The 18,448-nt window shown below is 53.7% G+C and overlaps 1 protein-coding gene across 1 annotated transcript; it reads left to right on the forward strand.

Moving 5' to 3' along the window:
- Positions 1-17,185: 17,185 nt before the first annotated feature.
- On the forward strand, positions 17,186-18,115 carry LOC148592756 (olfactory receptor 14J1-like). Its single transcript, XM_088533901.1, has one exon. It carries the CDS (start codon positions 17,186-17,188, stop codon positions 18,113-18,115), a length of 930 nt encoding a protein of 309 aa, XP_088390027.1.
- The last annotated feature ends 333 nt before the right edge of the window (positions 18,116-18,448 follow it).

An 18,448-nucleotide genomic window follows, 5' to 3' on the forward strand; every position in this document is an offset into this window, starting at 1 on the left:
GATCGCTGTCCCAGCACGGGCTCCCCATGCCCAGGAGGGCTCTGCCCTTGGCTCCGTACCTGCCTCTACCTCTGGCGAGTGCCTGAAGGAAGACGGCGGCGTCTCCTGCTCCTGTGGCTCGGGGGCAGCCTGCGTGGGGAGAGGGAGGACACAGAGCTGTGTGATATGAGCTGGCCATGCTCAGGGTGCTGCTGCCCGGGATGGCCGGGGGAAGGGTTTGCTGCGGGGGCTGCTGCGAACGAACGCGAGTCCCCACGGGAGGGAGCGGGGGCTGTTCGGCAAGGGGACAAGGTTGTCTTGGGGCTGTAGCAGCAGGGCCGCGGTGCGGGCTCCGATGGGCGCCGGGAGTGGAGGTGGCTGGCGTGTGGCACAAGGGGGCTGGGCGGGTGGGTGTGGAAGGGGCTGCTGCTGGGGCTGCCCCTTCCCTCCTGGCTCCGCGTCTGTGCCCCAGGATGCAGGGGGCAGAGGGCACGGCAGCCCTGCGCCTTTGGCTCCTGCAAAGGGACAGCAGGCAGTTTCCCCGCGGCAGACAGGCCCATGGGTAAAGGGCTGGGGGTGGCAGCTTCCAACCACATGCAGGGGGACACGTGGCCGGGGGCAGCTCTGCACAGCCCCCCTGCAGCCCCCCAGCACTGCTCGTGTGGCGGCTCCCTTTGGGGTTGGCTGCTGACGACAAGCTCCCCGCTCACCTGCTGAGGAGGCCCTCCGGGCAAGGCAGAGCCGTCTGACCCGGCACCTTCAGGCAGCCGTGTTCTGACAGGGGGGCTGTCGCTCCCAGCACAAGGGCCCGCGGCCAGGGGAGAGGCCTCTGCCTCCTGCTCTGTGGGAAGTGCTGGACTGGCAGCTGCATTTTCCACAGTGTCCTGGGGCTCTTTGAGTGCCAGGGGAGCGTCGGCCGTTGTTCTGCTGGTGTCTGATGGAGCGACCGATGCATTTTCTCCCGCATTCTGCAACTCTCCAGCCAGAGGAAATGCTGCTGCCTCGGCTCCCTGGGGCAGTGCTGGGGTGAGAGGCGAGCTCTGCAGGTCACCGGCTGCCTCCCTGGCAGCATCTTGTTCCTGGATGCTGTTGGAGCCAGACAGCTCCGTGTGGCACATTGGCGGGTCTGCCAAAAGGCTCCTGAGGCTCGGTGTGACCCAGTGCATGCACATGCGGTTGTTACTCTCCGTCTGGTCCCATTGCAAGAGCTCTTCCTCAGCCTCCTCTTCCTCATCGCTCCACTCCACTCGCTCATGCTGCTGTGCTCCCACCTCATGATGGCCCTTGGGGGCATGGGCGCACAGCCGCTCCAGCACCTCCCACTTGGAACTCGCGTCCTTGAGGAGCTCCACTCGCGTCAGCTCCGGTTGCCACAGGTTGTGGAAGGAGTTTCTGGCGCACAGCTGAAGGGAGAGAGGGGGACTGGTGAAGGGAGCTGGTTTTCCACCAGAAAATGCCCCTGTGGCCATGTCAGCCCTGGGACAATGTGGCTGTTGCAGCAGGGCACAGTGGCTGACCTCAGCACAGGGAGTGTTTCCAGGTGCCCCAGCCCATGCCTTGCACTCACCTCCTTAGGTCGAACATTGAGGCATCCTGACACTGTCAGCGAGAAACGTTTCCCCTTGGCCTCCAGTTCCTGGCCCTCGCTCTCCTTTGGGCTCAGCTCCTTCCTTTCAAGGCTGGCCTCTCGCAGCTGCGCCAAGCTCTGTCCAGTGCGTGCCAGGCAGCTCCTCTCGAGCTCCTCCAGCGGCTCCGTTGTGACTGAGAGCACGGACAGGTACTTCGCTGGGTTGTCTCTGTGTATGCGCTGCGGCGCGTCTCGAAGGCAGCAGAGGATTCCCAACGGCTGCTGTTTTGAGGCCCGCCATGCAGGTTGCCCTCGCAGTGGCACCGGCCCATAGCCACTGCCCCAGGAACTTTGTGTACCGGCCACCAGGACCTTCCTTTCTCCACGGCAGACACTGCTCTCACCACGCTCTGCGCTCTCCCTCTGGGCTGCGCTTGCCAGTGCTGCTCGCGCCATGGTGTGCGCCAGTGTCCTCTGCAGCACTGCTCCCCTCAGCTCCCAGCCATGGGCCGCACTTGTGCCCTCAGAAGGCCTCAAGGCTGCAGACACGAGTGCCAGCAGTGCGTCCAGCCATGCTGCGGCAGGGGATACACAGCTGTGCGGGGCAGGGCTGTGTCTCTCGGCACTCATTTCTGTGCAGACCTCTGCGAGAATGTTGTCAGCCAGGGCAGCGAGCTGAGGCTGGAAAGCTGATGTGGACTCCAATGAGGCCATTGCCTGTTGGGAGCTGACAGCGATGGCTCTGGCAGAGCTGGCTGGTCCCTCTGCAATGTGGGGGCTGCTCATCTTTGGATCTTTCAACGCCTCTGAAACCCCTCTAGCCATTGTCTCCCAGCATAGGAGCTGCTCGAGGCCAGAGGAGGATGTTCCTCCTAGGACATTCTCAGAGGTGGCCACTTGCCATTCAGGAGGCTGCAGGTTTCCAGCATGGGCCACTGATACCTTACTTAAGGGCTGAGGCAGAACCTGTGTTCCCAGCACAGAGGAGGAGTGTCCTGGGAGCTGCTGGCTTTTCATAGGAAGAGTTTTCTTCCTGACACCATCTTCTGGCACTATCCTTGTTTTTCCCAGCACAGAAGACCGAAGTCTGGCCTCAAGCAAGCAGTGGTCATGCTCTGGAACTGTCCGGTGGGGAACACCAGCATCTTGCTTGGCTTTTTGAAGGGCAGGCAAATCAAGAGGCATGGACTCTTCCAGTCTCTTCCCGCACTTCAGAGACATCACAGCACCCCCAACAGCCCCTGAGGTTTCCCTGGCAGCAGTTTCCCTGCAAGTTATTGCCACTGTCTCTAATCCCTCCATCACCACGTCCACCAGTCTCCTGGCCACATCTTCCGTATCGATGGCATTGGTCTTGCACCTGGCAGAAGCTCTGCAAGGCTTTTCTGGAGCAGGCAGCTTCTTTTTCCCTGTAGACCCTGGTGTTTTACATGCAGGAGCCTCCAGGCCTCCATGTGCCTGGCTGGCTGCCCTGGCAGTGCGCGGTGGTTTGGGAGGCAGATGTGGCACCTCCGCTCTTAGCCCAGCTCTGCTGGGCAGGGTCTCCCTGAGCCTCACAGGAGTCTTCTTCAGAAGGGCAGCAGAGGGATGAGCAGCTTGCAGGGTGGAAAGAACATCATTGACAGTGTCCTCTGCCATCTGCAATGAAAGCGCACAGGAGAATTCCCGATGGCCTTTGCTCCACTCTCCAGCCTTCCACATGGAACCTTCCTGTGGCCCCTCATGCCCTTCATGACCGCAGTGCTCTCCCATGCACACGGGCAGCTGGAGCCTGTTGCCAAAGGCTGGGAGAGGCCTCTGGAGAGGGCTCGTCACTGTAGGGCAGGCAGAAGATGGGCACATGGAGCAGCACCATGACCCAGCGTGAAGCTTGGCCTTGCAGAGTGCCGTGCAGAGCACGCGCTGCTGCTGCTCTTCCCTCCGCTTCCCGCCTGCTTCCCGGCAGTGCCGCGCAGTCAGGCAGGGCCTTTGCTGGCCTCGCTGCTCAGCTCTGTACCTTTGCGATGGCCTGATCAGCATCTTCAAAAGCCTGGGTGTCAGACAGCAAAGGCCGCCTGTCCTTTTGTGGGGACGAAGTCAGGGTCCGCCTGCGTCGCCTCGCTGCGTGCGGCTCCTGCTTGCCCACCTGCAGGGAGAAGGAGGCACCTGATGGAGAGGGTTGTGTTGCTACAAGCAGCCCCTGCGTCATGGGAAGCCCCCTGTCAAAGGGAAGCTCATGGTCGAGCACAGCCCAGCTACACGTGGTCCAAAGAGGCTCTCTGATCCTTCACACAGGGCTCCCAGGATCCATGTGGGCTTTGGAGCATCCCAGTCATGCTTTGTGTTCGAGAAAATCCCCACAGCCAGCAAGAAGCAGCCCCTGGCCAGAGGAGGTGAGGCCTGGCTGGCTTGGCCCCCCATCCTTGTGCTCTCCATGCAGCTCCCATCCCTGCTGTCAGCCTCCCCCTCCAGCCCCAGCACTCACCTTCCTTGTGCGCTTGCACCTGGCAGGACGCCCATTGCTGGGCTGGGAGCAGGCGTTCGCCTGCCTCTCCTTCTCCATCTCCAGGGCACTCGCTGCACCCGGGGACTTGCTGCTCTGGGGACCAACACGAGCTGCTCCTTCTGCTGGAGCTGCTGTCCTCAGAGTGCGACCCCCGAGGGTGGTGCTCTGGCCCAACACAGCCTTGGTTGCCATGGGCATCGCCCCATCACAATGGCCTTGGGGACATGATGCCACCCCCATCACAAAGCCCTGGCCGTTGCCATAGGGACTCCCAGGGGTATGTCCTGGTGGTGGCCAAGGGCACCCACATCTCATCTCAGTGCCTTAGTGGTCAGCAAGGGAGGCCTTTGGGGTCCCTGTGCCATAGTTTGGCCATCCTCACAGATTTTTATTTGGGAGAGCACGGCCAGTGGGGCCACATGCGTGTTCTAGTGCTCTTTTTGTCACAGTGGACACCATGCCTCTATACCAGATCCCACTTGGGCTCTCCAGTTCTGCCAGGAAACAAACAAACCGGAGGGAGTTCAGCACAGGGACAACAACTTGGTCAGGGGCTGGAGCATGGGGCAGGTAAGGAGAGGCTGGAAGAGGGATGTTTGTTCAGCCTAGACCAGAGAAGGACAGGAGAGATCTTCATGCTGTGCACAAATACCTTGTGGAGAGCACAGAGCAGCAGGTTTTTCTTGGAAGGACACGCTAATTGCATGGGAGGCAGCAAGGAAAAGATGGACAATGGGAAATTTGCAGCGTATGAAGGATTCACAGACTTCAGTGATGTGAAACCAAAAACCTTTATTTAAATGCAACTTATAGAGCTCCTGACCCCAGAGACAGCCCCCGCCCTGCCCAGCAGGACACGAAGCTCCCCACAGGATCGAGGGGGGAAATTCTGTGTGGGAAGATCATCCTCTACCAGGACAGGCTCTTTCTCCTGCTGGGAGGGTGCTACAAGGCTCAGATCTGCTCACAGGTCTAACTATGAGTGCATTTCAGAAGGCACTTTTGAAAAGGAAAGGCAGGGCAGGCATTTCCTGAAAGAGTAGTTTGACACATTCGTTTACACCTGCAGCACAGCAGAAAAAACTGCTTTGGAGCCATGGGCAGGGGACCCTGCTGCACATGGCACATTCAACCAGGGCAGAGCAGAGTTGCAGAAAAGGGAGGTGAAATAAGGGAGAGAGAGGAAATATGGGTGTTTCCTTGAGAAATGGAAAGGATTTCTCTCCCCAGATCCACGGCCAATTCCGTGTGGAACAGCAGAGCTATTTCCTACTCAGGATGTGCCGCCCAGATTTTCCTGGTAGCATTTTTGTTTTCAGCAGAGTTTTCTCTCCTCACAGTCATGGCCTATGACCGCTACGTTGCCATCTGCAGACCCCTGCACTACAGGACCCTCATGGGCAGCAGAGCTTGTGTCAAAATGGCAGCAACTGCCTGGGCCAGTGGCTTTCTCAATTCCCTCCTGCACACCGGGAACACATTTTCCCTACCCCTCTGCCAAGGCAATGAGGTAGAGCAGTTCTTCTGTGAGATCCCTCAGATGCTCAAACCCTGCTGCTCAGTCTCCTACCTCAGGGAAATTGGGCTCATTGGGGTTACTGTCTCTCTGGGCTTTGGGTGTTTCATTTTCATTGTTGTGCCCTTCGTGCAGATCTTCACTGCTGTGGTGAGGATCCCCTCTGAGCAGGGCTGGCAGAAAACCTTTTCCATGTGTCTCCCGCACCTGGTTTCTCTCTTGCCCAGCACCACAGTTTTTGCCTACCTGAAGCCCCCCTCCATCTCCTCCCCAGCTCTGGATCTGGTGCTCTCTGTTCTGTACTCAGTGGTGCCTCCAATGATCAACCCCCTCATCTATAGCATGAGGTACAAGAGTCTCAAGAATGCATTGAAGCAATTAGTACAGTCGGTGCTAGAAATAAGCTCCCCATCCTTCCTAACAAGTGGTTTCTAATGTGTTTCAGAGAGTTCTGTGCTTTGGAAATTCTCTCTGTGTTTATAATGGTTTTTTTTTTTTATAACATAAGGTTTTTAATTCATGCTACTTTGCCAGAGGGTGAACCCACTCAGTCTAATTGCCATATATGCTGTAAATATGTCTATCCTTGTGTCTCTGTGTCAGTCATGGCTTCACTCAATTAAAAATGGATTTCCTCAGGACGATGCTTAAAGGTTGGCCTCTCCTTCCAAAGCTGGAGTCCATAATGTGCTCAAGGACTTTAACCTTCACAGAGTCTGTTGCTCTTCTGGGAATCTCCAGGGTCCCCTGGCAATGGTGTGTTAGGTAATGTGGGTTGGATTCAGTTTCCAGCTGTGGGTGCTCAGAGCTCCTGCAGGTGGTGAATGGTCAAGCCGTATCTGTCATATGACAGGACTGAAGATGGATATGGTGCTTCCAGGAGAGCACAGGGCATCTTCAAGGGCACTGTGTTCCTGGGAGTGAATGGAGCTTCAGGAACTCAAGGGGAGCCACCCAAATGGAAAGGGCAAAAGCAATGAATGTCTACGCTAGGGAGAGCTCTGCAGTGCTACAAGAGGCAGTGTGGACCCAGGAGGCCCAGGGAAGGGAGCCTGGAGAGTCACTGAGGTCACCTTCAGTGTCAGTGTTTGGCTGCCTGGGCAGCTCCTTCCTGCCGGCCTCGGTGCCTGTAGCCAGAGGACCAGCCGGTCCTGCCCAGCCTCCCTCCCAGCTCAGAGGCCAAGGACGGCTCTGCACCAACCGCAATGTGGTACAAGGCTGGGGCCAGCAGGGTTTGTGGGGGGACAGGGCAGTGCGGGCTGTCATGGGGACCATGTCAGAGGGACATTTCCCCAGGGCTGAGCACCCTGCCCTGGGTGCTGTCTGCACAGTGGAGCCACGGAGCCGTGTGTGGGTGCAGGGATGGGCACACATGGAAGCCCCCATGTTCCGCTTGAGAGAAGGGAACCTGCCAAGAGCTCTCCCACCTCTGCCCCACCAGCACCAGTGATGACCAGCCCTGCTGCTGCACCCACACTTTCTTGGTGCTGAACTCAACCACGTCCCCAAGCTGCTCCCTACACCTGGCTGCAGGGACACCCATGCGGCCGGGCCATTCCTGCTCCTCACAAGCCGCTTGTCCAAGGGAATGTTGGAAGAACAGGCTGGCACCATCCTCTTGGCCCTGCACTGCCTGTGACTGTCACATGTGAACAGTCTCATCCAGAGAATGACTCCTGGGACAGGCACTTGGGAACAAGCAGCTGGCAGTATTGATGGGAGCCCATCCGGGACATGTCCTCTGGGTGGACAAGGAGGCCTCAGGCTGCCCTCAGCCTTTTGGGGAGGAGTTGGTCACTGGGAGGAGTGCGGGGAGGAAGGACGTGAGTCCTCCTGTGGTTTGCGAGGTGAAGGTGCTGACATGTGGCGGAGACCAGGGCACTGCTGCCTCCTCGGCCCTCTCGCAGCTCCTGGGAGGTCATTGCAGGAGCCAGCCAGTCCCCAAGAACAACTATTCCCACAACTTTGCAGCCAGTGGTGGCAGGCTGTGTGCACATGGAGTGCCCTTTCAGCCACACACTTGCTCACATTGCTTAAAGGGGACTGTACCCACCTCCTCACCCTGCCTGGGTGCTTGGTCACTCCCACTGTGGTCTCACCCTTGTCACCTACAAGCTTGAACTCAGGCCCTAGCCCTCATGTTCAAAGAGCTCCACACATCTGAGCTGCCCCTTCACACTCAGGGCAGCCCCTTTGCTCATCTTCCTCCGCACACTCCTGAAGATCTCGTACCCTGCTACTGTATGAGATGTAGAATCACGTGTGAGATTCCAGCACACCTCAGCAATATTTCTAAGTCAGATGGGCACCTCCATCTGCTCCTTTCTCTGCCCCAAGCTTTATGCACTTGTGCATGTTTTCATTGCAGAGCCTCAGCTGTGGCGCCGAGAACAGGTTGGTGACGGTAAGACTTCTTCTACACCAAGGGCCAGGACACAGCATTTCTGGTGCCTGCCCTTCAGAGCATGGGCATGCTGTCATGGAGAGCAGGTGGCAATGTGATGGTGAGAGGAGATTCCCACTAAGGGAGCAAAGCCTGCAGAGCCCAGGGCCAGGGGGAAACAGAGCTGGGTTGCCCAGCCTTGGCAGGAGAGGGTTTTGCTGCCTGAGCTCCCTCTGCAGCACCTTGGGGCCTGCGACAGAGCTGAACTGATCTCCCTGAAGGACAACGCACCAGTGAAGAAGGTCCTGGCTTGGACTGCCATCCAGTCACCCAGTGAACATCACTAACATTGTCCTTGCTCCTGTCATCCAATGGTGGAAAGAGGTCTCTGCTCTAGTAGCCTCACCCTTAAAATCTTGGAGCTCTCCTTCTCCGGAAACTCTTCACAAATGGGCTAACGGAAATGGGCCAACGATGACCTCCGTGTGGTAAATCACAGCCTGCCCAGGTCCAGGGGCTTCTTCAGTGGCACCTTGTCCTTCCTGGAGAGAGGTTCACCCAAGTTGCCCAAGCTGCCATTAATCACCCCTAGGAGCCAAATCCCTCTCCTGTTTCTCCCTGACCTTGGGAATTCCAGGCTTTTCTCTCTTTGTGGGAACCTCCTTTCAGCATAGCCCTGACAAGTGCTCTCTACATGAGCAAGTCACTGCTGTCAAGTGGGGCCATTGCACACACGGTGTCCTTGGCTCTTGGTAACCGGTTTCTCCATTGCAGATCTCATCTTTGTGCCACAGTTGAGGTTCTCCACCCCAATATCGTACACAAGTGCATGCAGGCTGGCACAGAGGAGGGCAGATGGAGAGGCACAAGCTGTCACTGCATGGAAACACGGTTGGAATAATGGAGATGCTTTGAGACCGCTCACATGACTAGAGGGCTGTGATGGCAGAGGACAAGCTCCACACGAAGAAAGGTTAGGGGGGAAGAGCAGGATGAGGTGGATGTCCTTGATGTGAAGGGACAGCTCAGATGGAAGGAGCTCTTGCATGGGATGGATCAAGGTCTGAGTGAGAGCTTGCGTAGGCTCCCTCCCCATGGGAGAAACTGACAATCTGATGGGTGGTGGAGCTTAGGAAAGCCAGCAGGTGTTTAAGGAGCACAGCCACCCAGCAAAAGGATGGTCCATCCCGACGCTAATTAAAACTAGAACACGCCTTGGGAGATCAGCTTGGATACGCAGGATAGCATTGCATACTTCGTAGTGATGGTGTTCCAGTTAGGACAAAAACCAGGTCCTGCCCTTGGGACAGACCAACTCTTGAAGTGATATGGACTGGGCAATGTCCGGCTGGGCAGCAGTTCTTTGGAGAAGGACCTTTGTGGGCAGTAAGCTGCATGTGAGCCAGCAACGTGCTCTGGAAGCCACAGTGTCCTTGACTGCATGAAGAGGAGTCCCTACTCTGTACTCGTTAGAGTGCCTCTAACTACTGCATCCAGCTGGGGCTCTCTGTAGAAGAACTCTGCTCATCACATGAAGTGAATTCAGTGTCAGGCCCCCAAGGTGTTTGGGGGCTCGAGTATCACTTGCCCCACTGTGAGGAGAGGGTTGTGAGGAGAGGGTTTGGGCTTGTTCAGTGCAAAGAAGTTAAGGTTTCTGCTGAATATTTTGTTCTTTTCCTCTGGATCAGCAGCTGACATTACCAGAGCGAGACCCTTCTGCTGGGGTGAGGTTGCTTTTTCAGGCCTGGGCAGCACATGGCCTGCATGCAGAAGCTGAAGGCCATGAGCTTCTTTAGCCTGCTCAAGTGTTACAGCTAATGGGAAGAGAGCAGGAGCCTGTGACTGCCTGCAGGGTGGTTTCAGGGATGATGGAAGTTGTTCTGGTAGTGGGAAAGAAACTGAGAAGGGGAAAGGGCCACAAACTGCCTCTTGAGGTACAGACTTGACTTGAAGAAAAGAGAAATGTCACTTAAGAGCAGTGCTGTGGTGCATCATGTCACCTGGAGGGGACCTGAGAGCAAGCCATGCCATTGTGTTTCAAACAACAGTCACTAAGGACAGAGAGACATGAGGAAAGATGGAGAGATGCTGGGGTGAGAACAAGGTGGGGAAGCAGCTTGATGTCTACAGGCTGCAGGGAAACAGGCACAGGCATGGGAAAGTGTAGGAGAGCCCAAGGGAGAGACAACTGGGGGCAGTGCCAAAAACCTCCTCAAGAACTAGGACTATGTCCTCTTGGCTATGGCTGTTGTCTCTGCCATTGAGGCCTAGAAGAAGAAACTTCCTTCTGGCAACAGGGCCTCCTTGCCTGCTTTCCCCCAGGGACACAAGAGGTCCTGGATCAGTGTCCTGCTCCAGACCTTAAACACCCCCACCTATACACTGCTCCAACCAAAAGCCTTGAGCAAAGCCTCATGGAAAGGATCCCCCTACTTAGGGTCTGGGCCTCTGTTTGGTCAATCTGCTTGAAAATAAACATGTAAGGTTAACTTGGCATCAGAGGAACCTGCTCTTTGCATTTTTCCTATGTTGAATCATGACTTCCAACTCTCTGCTCTAATCAGTCCCTGGGGAGGTTTTGCTTGGTAATGAACCACAGAGGGACCCATTAACCCTCCAAGAAACTTGGGGATGTGCTTCTGACTTGAACTTCTTGAGAAGTTTCTTCAGACTCCTCTCAGCATCAGAGGTTCATGGACTCAGCACTAACTACTCCCAAAGGGTCAGTAAAATGCAAAACCTCTCAGGAGCCATGAGTCTTGCCATAATTTTCTTCAATTTTCAAATCTTCTATAGCTAATTGGAAAGGAGTGTCTTAACATTAGACTGATAACAATGAGCACCTGAAAAAGAAAGTTATTGGTTTTTTTTTTTTTTTTGAGCTTTCTTAATTTTTTCCATGTTCTGAATCAGGCATGCACTTTCTCCACTTCCTAGAGTGTCTCCCAATGAAGTCTGGACATGTGTGAAAAGCAGTGTTTTTGAGAGGAGACCTGTATGCAGAACCTTCTTGCTCAGCTCCCCAGCCCTGCCACTTCTCTCATCAGCCACTGGGGACTTGGATCACTCTGGCTAAAATCAAACTGTTTTTCTCACTCCAGTAGCTGAAAGTTACAGCTCATGTGCACCAATTCCCACCTGAACTAGCTGCAAATACGTAAAAGTATGAAGTATGATAAAACAAAATAACCTGGATCCTATATCAATAGGAAAGAAAATCCAAACTTCAGCTGTAGGTTGAATCCTGAGTTGCCTCCAAGGAGCTTCACAGCCTACAAGGAATAACCTTCCTTGAACCTCTTTTCACAAACAGTTAGTAAAGGCTGGATAGACACACGGTGAAGGAGCTGGTTAAGAGACAACAAGAGTCTCCTGAAAGACTCCCTGAAGCTCAAAGCAGCAAGGGAAGAGTTGAGAGGTGTCTGAATGATAAAGAGCAAGGGGAGGAGGAATACTCAAACCATGGAAAGTGCAGATGTGCAGATCATCTGAATCAAAGCTGACTTTCAAAAAGTCCAAGTTAATCAGACATGTGGAGATATGTGAGGAATTGGTCAAAGTGTGTCTGCGAGCGGGCGGATTCCACCCCATGACAGACCCCATCCATGCAAATGTCTCTGTCAAATGCAGTTGTCTGCATTTCCCTTTCTAGTCAATGGAGGGAAAATAAGAGGTCTTAGACTTTTTTTTTTTCCAGATATTTTTCCTAATGACAGGATAAGGGCCTGCAGGAGTCACCTCCAAAAATTTCAGCACCACAAGGGAATTAGCCCAGGGCATCTCCAGCAGCACCAGCCTCTCTGAGTGCTCAAATTGAATCCATCCCCTGAACCAGCTTATAGTCATAAGTAGGAATATTCTGAAAGAATAACAAAGACAACCTTTTCAAAAACTTCAGGCAGTCTTTAACAATTTGAAATACAATTTCATTCTTCTAAATTGGCAGCACCATGTTCTTGCACTACTTTCACCATGGCCATGAAGTAAGGCAGGAAGCATAGGCCTAGATAAAGTTCTCAGAGGGATCTGTGTTAAGGGCACCTTTGCTCTTTTCTGGCCTATCATCTCTCTCTTAAGCAGCACAGTGCATGAAACCCTGCTGAGGAAGTGAAGGACAGCGAGCCTGCTTTGGTGCCTCCAGGAGGAAGACTGTCTTCTGCCACAGACTGTCCTCCATCCCACTTCTACCCAAAGAGCAGCCCACAGCAGTTATCGTGGAGCTGAGGCTCACCCTCATCTCAGCCTGTGCTCAGACTTTGTGCTCTTTCATCCCACAGGCCTTTGATCCTGTCTTACCAAACGCCAAACCCTCAAACCAAGCCCCAACCCCAGGCAATCCCACAGGTCTGCCCAGGGCACACACTTGCCAGGGCAAGGAGAGAGAAGTGACCTCTCCAGTTGCCCCTTTCAGACATTTCTCAGGCTTCACCTTGTTGGTGAAGGTTGACTGAAGCCAAGCAGGGCTGCACTTGCTAGAATGCCAGTCCCATTCAGCCATGAGCCCACATTTTCCTGCTTTATTCTTTTCCTCTCACTGAAGCAGGAGCAGGGAGAATTGGCTTTCCCCAAACCATCCTTACTTTACCGGACAATATTTCTGACTTCCTCCTTTGCAGCCTCTCCCTTCTTCCCCTTTCCACTTGCTGCCTTATTGACTTGAAGGCCACATGCCAGTTCCCTCTTTAGGCTAGCTGGGCTCCAGCGATGTTTCCTAATTTTACCAACTGTTTGTATGGAGCATTCTTCTTCTTGACAGATGCTTACTTAATGGCTGCCTTTCCTGAGGTCCTCCACCCTTCAGAGCTGCTTGAAGCTGTTCTCCTCAGAGTGGGGAACCTGGCGCCTTAGCCCCCAACAAGAACATGGTCACCATGGGGACCACCCGCTCACAATGGCCTTATGGGCAGGCTACCACTGCCATCACAAAGCCCTGGTGGTTTCCATGGGGACCCTATCATCATGCCCTGCTGCACACCATGGCAGACCCCATCATGATGCCTTTGTGGGGACTATGGAGGTCCCATCATGATTCCTTGGTGGAGACCATGGAGAAAGACGCTATCACAATGTCTTGGTGAAAACCATGGGGATCCCATCATGATGCCTTTACAGAGATCCATAGTAGAGATCTACACAAGGCCAGCTCTGTTGCTCTGCCCACTAATCCTCATCCCTACAATCCTGACAGGCTCTCTGTCTGTCCCTAAGCAGAGCTCCCTGCATCCCACTGCTCTCTCCAGGGGTTCCTTTGTCCACATCACTTGCACCTTTCCCTGCCATCCCAGGCCATCAATTCCTCACTCTTGCTGGAGTCTTCTCCCCTGAGTCACTCCCAGTTTAAGGCTCTCCTCACCGTCTTGGCCACCTGGCTGATGACCATCAGGCCAGCAGATGGGAAGAGCCTCCATCCAAAGGATATGTGACAACCTGCAGTCTTGGTGCCCTGCTGTGGGCTCAGCTCCAGGTCCTCCTGCAAATCCTACTGAAAAAATAAAATGAAAAAGAAGAGAAAAAAAGTGAAGGAGAGCAGGAAAGACCCTTGTTGTTTGTCCTCTCCAATTTCATCTTGTAATAAACTGGTATGAGGGTACATGAAAGCAATATGAATTACAGTATATGAAATGCAGAATTAAATCATGAATATTTAGGACACATTCTCCTTCTTGCATCAGTGCATGTCCAGATGTGCAGGGATGCTGCTGCTGGAGGCATCATCTGTGCATCACTGCTCTATCCCAGAGCAAAGGCCACCACAATGGCACTGGCTGAAGACTCCAAAGCCCATGGACAGACCAGCAGGTTGTGAGGATGCTCGAAAAGTGCCCTTGCCCACTCTGCCTTTTGACAGCACCAGCAGCACCTTTACTGGCTCCATCAGGCCACCAGGCAGGGGAAAGGGGATACCCAGGGAGTGCCAGGCACCCAAAGGCCAGGGCAGTGCCTTAGGGACCATGGGTGTGTGTGTGTGCAGGTGCTGTAGGTGGGCACATGAACCATTTGTGACTGTCACACCTGCCTAGCCTGAGGGACAGGGCAGGATGGTAGATTTCTTGAAGCAATCTCTGGGAAAGCGAAGGTGCTGCTGAAGAAGTCCCTAGGCCTTGGTAGCCAGTGCTCCATCCACTCTGAGGCCCTCATTAGCCCAGGCCTTGTTCATATCATCTGGCAGGGGGAGCAGAAATTCAGGAGAGGAGAGCTAGAAGGGTTTGAGAGGGCAGAGACTGGAGCAGAGACACGGCGCGGTGAGGATGCCTCCCATTTATGCAGCACCCTGGATGTAGACAGGATGGGCTTTCCCTACAGCCAGTGCTGGAATGTCTTTGTTTGGCTACAGCATGGAAACGCAGGGTGCCCTGGAGCCCTTACCAAGGGACATGATTTTCCTGCAGGTGCCCTGCTGCATTTGCCAGAGACATGTGATTGTGCTGTACACCCCAAGCATCTGACAAGGCCCTGCAAGCACTTTTCTATGCCATCAAATCAAGTATCCACACTGAATTACCAGAGCTGCTGCTTCATGCCAGAACCTTTATACGCCTCATCTTCATAGTTCCTGGGGCTGCCATTGTATTTGGCGTCTGGGGTCATTTCAGATGGGCAATGCAATTCTCCTGAGGCCCCCACCCTGATGCTCTAGGATGATGCAGGTCTCCAAGGAGATGCATCAGAGCAAGTGGGCCCTGGCACATGCCTTGGACCTCCTCAGTTTTCTCAGCTGTCCCCAGGTGTTTGTGTGGGAGCAACTGGTTCCCATCCTCCATCTCCAGTGACTGCAATTGCAGCTTAGACAAGGAACTCTCTTGCAGACCTCTATGTTGAGCTCACTTCAGTTTTGAAAGGGAAATCACTTGAGCTGCCTGTGGAGCTTGTAGGATTTTTCTGAATCCCACTTCATGTCAGGGTCTTCTAGACCAGCAAGAGATGCCCAGACTGACACATTTGAGTCAATCCCTGAACCATTTGTCAAGGAGCTCCCTTCATGTCCTAACTAGGTGTCCTGCCTAGGTCAGAGATGAGAATTGGGTGTTCCACAGGAGCACATTTCCATCTGTCATAGGTAGTGATCCTCTGATGAAAGAATTTGCAAGGTTTGAAAGAGTTGCTCTCCACTCGATGGGAAGAGACAACAGGTGATTACTTCAGTCTATTGCAGTGAACATTTCCCAGGAGGAGGGGGCACAAGGGACAGAGAAATTGGTGAGTTCAGCTGTTCCTCTGCTCCTGAGCAGGGCCAGGCTCCTGGGACGGAGGCAGCTCGTGGCAGCCTGGCAGCACTGCCCAGAGACAGCCGAGTGCAGGAGCAGCTCCTGTGCCAAGAGCAGCAGGGCTGCGGGCACTGCCTGCTGCTGCGGACAGGGGAGGAGAGAAGGCAGCGAGAGGGGAACGGCAGTGTGGAGTGGGAGGACAGAGGAGACCACAGTTCTTAACACGGTGAGTTTGTGCTTACAGGACAATGCTACGGAGCTTCTTGAAGGGGACATAAGAACTCATCACACCCCATGGCTGGCAGCATTTTTCTCTTCTTTCTTCTGGCTTTTGCAGTGCAGAGGAAGAGGAGCTGCTTCAGAGCAGGGATTCTCTACCATACCACCTATGAGCAGGGCATCCTGCTGCCTTCCCCAACAGAAACAGCAGTGATGTGAAGCCGGGGTGTGCAGACAGGGTGAGAGGTCTGCACTTCAGAGCAGGGTCCCTGCACCCAAAGGTGCTGTGTGCCCGCAGCAGTGACTGTGTCGCCTGTGAAGGTCAGCGCTCAGCCTGCCCAGGGAGCTCCCCACAGGACTGAGGGGAGAAGTTCTGGGTGGGAGGATTATCCTCTGCCAGGACAGGCTCCTTCTCCTGCTGGGAGGGTGCTGCGGGGGTCAGCTCTGCTCACAGGTCTAGCTGTGAGCACATTTCAGGGAACACTTTGCAAAAGGAAAGGCAAGGCAGGTATTTCCTGGAAGAGAAGCCAATGTGATGCTGCATAGAATTTCCTTCCACTTGGTAAAACGGAAACAAAACTGTCAGATTTGGACAAGAGACTGAGACTCATTTAGAGATTCAAGGAGCTGGCAAAGAGTCTGCCAGGGACATCCGAATGTCCCCTCATCCATCCCTTAGTGCATAGACAGCACCAGCTTCTCCTGGGCTGCTGCATCAGGGTGTATCTGATTTGCTCTTAACACCTGCAGACATGGGGGTGCCCCTGGACAGTGTCCTGCTCCTGGGAGGTTTCTGCAGGAAGAACTGGGCTTACTTCTGAGTGTCGTTGTCCTTCATCTGAGTGAGGTACAAGTACATGACAGTGAGGGACAAGGCTCGGTGATAAAGCAGGTCCCATGACAAAGTCCTAACAAGGGTTTTTTTTTTTTTTTTTCCTGTTGGGATGCACAAGGATTTGTGCTGAGAACGACTGAGGCACCAAAGATTTCTGCTGTATCAAAATATGTTCCCACAGTGAGTAGGCACTGTGTGTGTGTAGAACTGTGTGTTCGTGTGTGCACCATCATATATATTATTTATACGCACACTTATATATCAACAGACTCCTCCAATTATCCTTTTGCAGAGATGACTTGATTTCTAAATGTTGAAGAGCCCTGCCATAGAAGGGGTGGACATCGTCTCCTGCAGCTTGTGTGCATCAAAGCTACTCCTTCTCTCTGCAGTGCCTGGAATAAGGGTGCAGGGTTAAAAGAGGCATGAGGACAAGGTCTATCTCTAGACCTCTCGACATGTAGAAAGGGTAAGGTCTATCCTTGTTTCCCTTTGACTGTTGTTCTCCCTTGTTGGAGTGAGATCTGGTGTGGCAGACTCAGATACAAATATCTCTGTTGAGGAGGGCAAGAGTGATGGGGGTGATTCCCTCACAGAGCTCTTCTCCTTCAGATACAACTGCTGTGAGGGCTGTATTCCGCTTTTATGCTGGTGAATGGAGAATATTCCCACTTGGTCTCTGGACTAAGTCCATGCCAAGCAATGCAATATGCCATTCCAAGGCATCTCCACAAATACCAGTCAAAGACTAGTGCATCTATTTCCACCTGCAGCAAAGCAGAAACAACTCCTCCGGAGCTATGGGCAGGAGTCCCTGCTGAACTTGACACACTCAGCCAGTTCAAAGTGGAGCACCAGAAATGGAGCTGAAATAAGGGAGAGAGGAAATGTTGGGAGTTCCTTGAGAAACTGAAATGTTTTGGCTCAGAAATGCCTGCCCTAACTTTCCGCTTTCTTTCCTTCCTTGGACAGGACTCCTGTGCCCCTAAGGAACTAATGTCCAACAGCAGCTCCCTCAACGAGTTCCTGCTCCTGCCATTTGCAGACAGGCGGGAGCTGCAGCTCTTGCACTTCTCGCTCTTCCTGGCCATCTACCTGGCTGCCCTCCTGGCCAACGGCCTCATCATCACAGCCGTAGCCTGCGACCACCGCCTCCACACCCCCATGTACTTCTTCCTCCTCAACCTCTCCCTCCTCGACCTGGGCTCCATCTCCACAACTGTTCCCAAAGCCATGGCCAATTCCCTGTGGAACACCAGGGACATTTCCTACTCGGAATGTGCTGCCCAGATATTTTTCTTCATCTTTTTGTTGGGAGGAGAGTTTTCTCTCCTCACAGTCATGGCCTATGACCGCTATGTTGCCATCTGCAGACCCCTGCAATACGGGACCATCATGGACAGCAGAGCTTGTGTCAAAATGACCGCAGCTGCCTGGGCCAGTGGTTTCCTCAATGCTGTCCTGCACACCGGGAACACATTTTCCATACCACTGTGCCAAGGCAATGTGGTGGAGCAGATCTTCTGTGAGATCCCCCAGATCCTCAAGCTCTCCTGCTCACACTCCTACCTCAGGGAAGTTGGGCTCATTGGGGTTACTTTCTCTTTGGGCTTTGGGTGTTTCAGTTTCATTGTGGTGTCCTATGTGCAGATCTTCAGAGCTGTGCTGAGGATCCCCTCAGAGCAGGGTCGGCACAAAGCCTTTTCCATGTGCCTCCCGCACCTGGCTGTGGTCTCCTTTTTTGTCATTACTGCATTGTTTGCCTACCTGAAGCCTCCCTCCATCTCCTCCCGACTTCTAGACATGGTTGTGTCCATTCTGTACTCGGTGGTGCCTCCAGCCCTGAATCCCCTCATCTACAGCATGAGGAACAAGGAGCTCAAGGAGGCACTGAAGAAACTCATCCAGTGGGTACAAGGTCAGTGATAACAACTGTTTCATTCACTCACCAGGATATCTGCCATTGAGGCTGTATTTTCTCCATTTCTTTCTTTTTTACTTCTCGCTTTTTTCCTTTTTAAATTCTCTCTTTTACATCCATCTTAAACTAATAAATACTAAAATAAAGATTCCTAGTTTTTGTCATGTCTGCACAGGAATCTCTCATTTAGCACTTAAACACAGCCCATGATAAAGTAGGAAGCCAGGCTTCCCCCTTCACTAGCAGAGAGGGGGGATTCTCTGAGCCGCTTGTTTGAGCTCCCTTGGATGTGCCCAGTGCAGGGAGGAGAGTTTCCCTCTGCAACGTCTTTTCCAGCA

The sequence above is a fragment of the Tinamus guttatus genome, unplaced genomic scaffold (assembly GCF_059628265.1).
Source record: "Tinamus guttatus ecotype Peru unplaced genomic scaffold, ASM5962826v1 Tinamus_guttatus_pri_ptg000526l, whole genome shotgun sequence".
NCBI classification, from domain to species: domain Eukaryota; kingdom Metazoa; phylum Chordata; class Aves; order Tinamiformes; family Tinamidae; genus Tinamus; species Tinamus guttatus.

Bases quoted from the DNA above. Each gene is read 5' to 3' on its own strand.
- LOC148592756 (XM_088533901.1), top strand. From the start codon at position 17,186: ATGTCCAACAGCAGCTCCCTCAACGAGTTCCTGCTCCTGCCATTTGCA.